Raw genomic sequence first — 4,190 nt, forward strand, 5'->3', positions numbered from 1 at the left:
TTCATCACCATGCCGCCTACTCTGTAACATTATATCTTCTAAATTAGGGTTTGAAAACTTCCAGAGTGTAACGTTTCGGAACAGATGTGAAGTTTATCTCACTTCTAGGCGCACAACATGCCACACACACGGTGGACGAGTCACGCGGGCTGCCACCGGAAATACGTGGGTATGGACGCCCATGTCAACGCAGTCTTATAAATAAGATTACCCCCTCATAGACACAACAGAAGAGCGCTAACTACCAAGCAAAGATCAACGTGGAAGCTTTGAAAATGAAAATTGTCATTGTATCTAGTTTACTAGCCTTTACACTTTTGTGTATGTCTCAATGTTTTGTTCAGGGAGCATTTATGCCGGAGCATCCACAGACATCCTTTTGCAGGGCGGATTTTGGTGAGCTATTGTTTTTATATAATATACGGTCACTTTAGAAAGCTCAATCGTATCTTGAGTAATTTCATGATTTATGCCACGAAGTAACATAAAAAGGAATATTTTTGCAGAACCAATGGCAATATTTCGCTTGTTGATTTAAAATTGTAACATCAACATCGATATTTCTGAGGAAGATTCTCGAAGATTGACTCAGTATCCGCACTACAGCGCACTCTTACAAGTATTAAAATCGACTATTGGTTCGGTATTAGCGCGAGGACTATTAATCCTAACCGGATTAACAAAGCAAACTATCTTATGGAGAAGGATGTCGAGACAGAGAAACCCTTTGTCACCGTTCTTTTATGAAAGAGCGTTTCGCGGATTTCAACTCATGAGCGCACGTAGTTTCCGCTATGCATATTCTTAGCTGTCTTTAACACTTCATTTGTCTGCTTCAGCATGTTATTGCATTATGTGTGGAGATTTTCATGGCTAAGGATGGTTCTTCCTACAGTTTAAACACTAAAGGTTTTCTCATGGGCGTGCGTTTGAACGATACTTTCGCTTTTCCTGTTGGTTGAGCTTCATTTTCCTGTTGGTCGTATTAAACTCCCACGGTTTTGCCTCTCGACCCTCTCAGCCTGCAATTTAAGTACCTTTGAAACACTTTCGATGTGATTCACGATTTCAAGATTGTAAATCAAAATTTTAGTCAACAATTATTATTGTGCTAAACTGATTAAGTCTACTACGCGCAACGGATGTTTACGAAGAAATCCAAATCGTCTCGGGTCAAAGGTTTTCTGATCACGTCTTCTCCCAAAAGATTCCATTCATAACACTTCTTTTAGAAACGAAAATCGATGCTATCTTTGTTGTTTACTTTTTACATGCATTCCATCACGCCAGTGAATTCCATTTTGTTGTCCTCGTGAAAACATGAAAATGGCAATTTTCCTGTTTCTGTAGTAATTACTTCCTTTTCAGTACAATGCCTTGAGATTAGTCATACTTTGACAAGACTATGAAAGAGGAGACGATTCAATCCAATGGGGGAGGGGGAGGGGGAGGGAGAGGAAGTATGATCTAGAGAGGTAGGGTAGGGATGGGAGAGGTTTTAAACATCAACCTCTTTGTGACCAGCCCTATGGTAGACGGACATTAATGTGGAAAGATAACAAAGCAGTCAGTGTAACTAGAATATCCTTTGAAAACAGGAAAGGATTGCGTCAAACCTTAACATAAGAAAAAAAAGAAAAAAAAAGATTTCGGTGAATTCAGAAACCAAAATTAGAAACCTCATTAACTTCATTAGGTGACCCCGAATAAGCTCGAGGTACGTGAAAGGTTGAACGCGGCTCTGACTGGGTAAAACGAAAGAAACCTCTTTCATCTTAAAAGCATCTTCGATCGCAAATTTTCATATCACGAAAAATGGCAACTAGAGAATCGAATAGTGCTTGTCAGAAAAAAAATCGGATAGGTCTTTGAAAAGTGCTCATTCGCTCTTAGTTAAGATCTGTTTTAAAATTATAATCTATCATTATTTATATAATGAGACAGGATCAAATTCATATTTGTTATTTTAATACAAAGAGGATTAAATAATCAATACTCAATAAGGTATCTGCCTGACAACAAGCTTTTTTCTAATGACTGACAAATTTCCTTATACGTTCCTCACAGGAGCGTCTAATGCGGATTTTTCTTATATGCAGCTTCTGGTTCGAGTGATACAACCGCTTATCAGCTCGCTAATTCATGATCTCTCTTGCGATCAGAAAACAATCCAAACCCTCTGTAAAACACTTTTAGTCAACTATGCATAATTTCTTTTTACAGTCGTTCGAGTGAAAGTGCTGGGAATGATCAAAAGGGACGACGAGGTACCCACAACGCAAGCTTCAGCGGGTGATAAGTTTACGCTTCCTCCCACGACTGAGACGCTTGTAGCGGACACAGACGCCCCAGAAACGAAGACTGCTTCCCCTCCGAGGGTTCAGAAAATTGGTGATTTACCGCCACAGAGCAATAACAGCGATGTTGGGTCGCTTCTAGGTTTCATCTTTGGCCGGCACAAGCGAAGTATCGGAATACGAGGTGCCCCACCTCCTGGAGGAGAAATGCGGTACCGTCCAATAGGCGGAAAAGGCCGCGACAAGGGAATGATGTACTATGATGTTCTAATAAAGAAAATCTTCAAGGGTGAAGACAGAGTGCGGAGAACCAAAAGAACTTTTGTTGATGCCGCCAATCCATCTCGATTGTTTGCAAGGATTTACTTCTCCAGTCATCACGGTCAGGACCTGGTACCGGGTGATGCTTACATGCTTTCTGGTAGAATCATGGGTAATGAATTGGTTCTCCCATCGCGAGGCTGCTGGATGCAAAAATGGCGTGACCTGTCCAGAGATCAAATTCACGGTCTGAGTAAGGTCTATGCGGAAAACTGCGAGTGCATGATCCAGTTTTGCATTCCTGGTCTTTGTGCATCTATGCCTGAGTCTCAGTTGCGGTGTAACTGGGAATTGCAAAACTTTAGGCAACCAAGAAGGGATTGTGGAGCAATGCACAACACATGCGTCAATAAACATGGTCAATGCCAGTGGAAAATAGGCAAAGGATATGATTCTTGTACAAAACCCTCGGAACCTCTCCCATAAGACAGAAGACGGAAGGATTTTCTCCGTAGACTAAAGTACTTTCGGGATCTTTCCCTGCACAGTTTTACGTCGCTGTTTTTCGCGTAACAAGGACTTGTAGAGAGGAGACAGTGGACGCGACAAAGAAATGGATAATAAACAAAGAAGACCAGTTAACTTTCTAGTGTTTGCTTTTGTGTACAAATATTTCCCAGACTGAATGGTCCTCGTTAGCTGTAGAAGAACGACACACACGCACATAGTTGTAAGAAGAAACCTCAATAATTTTCATTCACTTACAACCACATAACCTTGAGAGCCAGCCGCTGTTCAGGAAATGGGCCGGCACTGTTTTTTTCTCTTTTCGGAAAGGAACAAAACCCAGACCAGAGAGAGCGGAAGAACCGAGCTTATTAGGAATACTAAAGATTTTGTTTAAATTCAGGTAGAAGATCAGTTCTCTTTGTAAAAAGGAACCTTTCTCACACCCTTGTGGGTTATATCCCCGATTACCATTTGGTCTGAGGGTGTCAGGTCATGTAACTGGGTGATCTTCAGTTAAAAGAGAATATTTCCCAGGCGATCGGTATACCCAAATTGTTAGATTAACCACCACGGAAGCTGTCATTAAAAACTAAATTGAAGAGGGGAGTACATTTTATTGTTGAGAGATAAACCTGCTTGATGATAAAGTCGCACTAGAGAACACTTAGAAAAGTAAAAACAAAAAAAAAATAAACGTTTTCTTTGAGTGTACTTATGGGTAATGAAAAAAATTTTAAAAGCCTCCTTTTGGCTAGAAAATCGACCAATATTCTCCGCTCCTAGAAGACATAATGCTCATAAACAAATATAGGAGGATATTTTCGCGTCAAATGGAGACCATTATTTATTTGTTGTGCGAAATCTGAGCTAAACCTTCGTAAGGAATAAAGTGACTCTAAAATCAAGGTGATCCCCCAAGGTATTGCTTTCGTTTGTTCCCTCATATCACATTCTCGAAATGTGTGTTCACCCGAATAATCGTCTAGCTTACTTTTTCAGGGAAAAAGGTATTCATGCCAGACTGTCTCGCACAACTAACGTACCTTATCTAGTTTTAGGTTTGATTACATAAAAGATATATGAAAAAAAAAATTGGAGAATTGGTCAAAAATAATTCATGTT

The 4,190-nt window shown here is 40.2% G+C and overlaps 1 protein-coding gene across 1 annotated transcript; it reads left to right on the plus strand.

The window, feature by feature from the left end:
• The first annotated feature begins 202 nt into the window (after positions 1–202).
• Positions 203–3,667, plus strand: LOC131799032 (uncharacterized). The gene is made up of 2 exons (XM_059116699.2): positions 203–396; positions 2,224–3,667. The coding sequence occupies exons 1-2, from the start codon at positions 276–278 to the stop codon at positions 3,042–3,044; spliced, it is 942 nt and encodes a 313-aa protein (XP_058972682.1). The 5' UTR covers positions 203–275; the 3' UTR covers positions 3,045–3,667.
• Positions 3,668–4,190: the final 523 nt, after the last annotated feature.

The sequence above is a fragment of the Pocillopora verrucosa genome, chromosome 1 (genome assembly GCF_036669915.1).
Source record: "Pocillopora verrucosa isolate sample1 chromosome 1, ASM3666991v2, whole genome shotgun sequence".
Classification (NCBI taxonomy): Eukaryota; Metazoa; Cnidaria; class Anthozoa; order Scleractinia; family Pocilloporidae; genus Pocillopora; species Pocillopora verrucosa.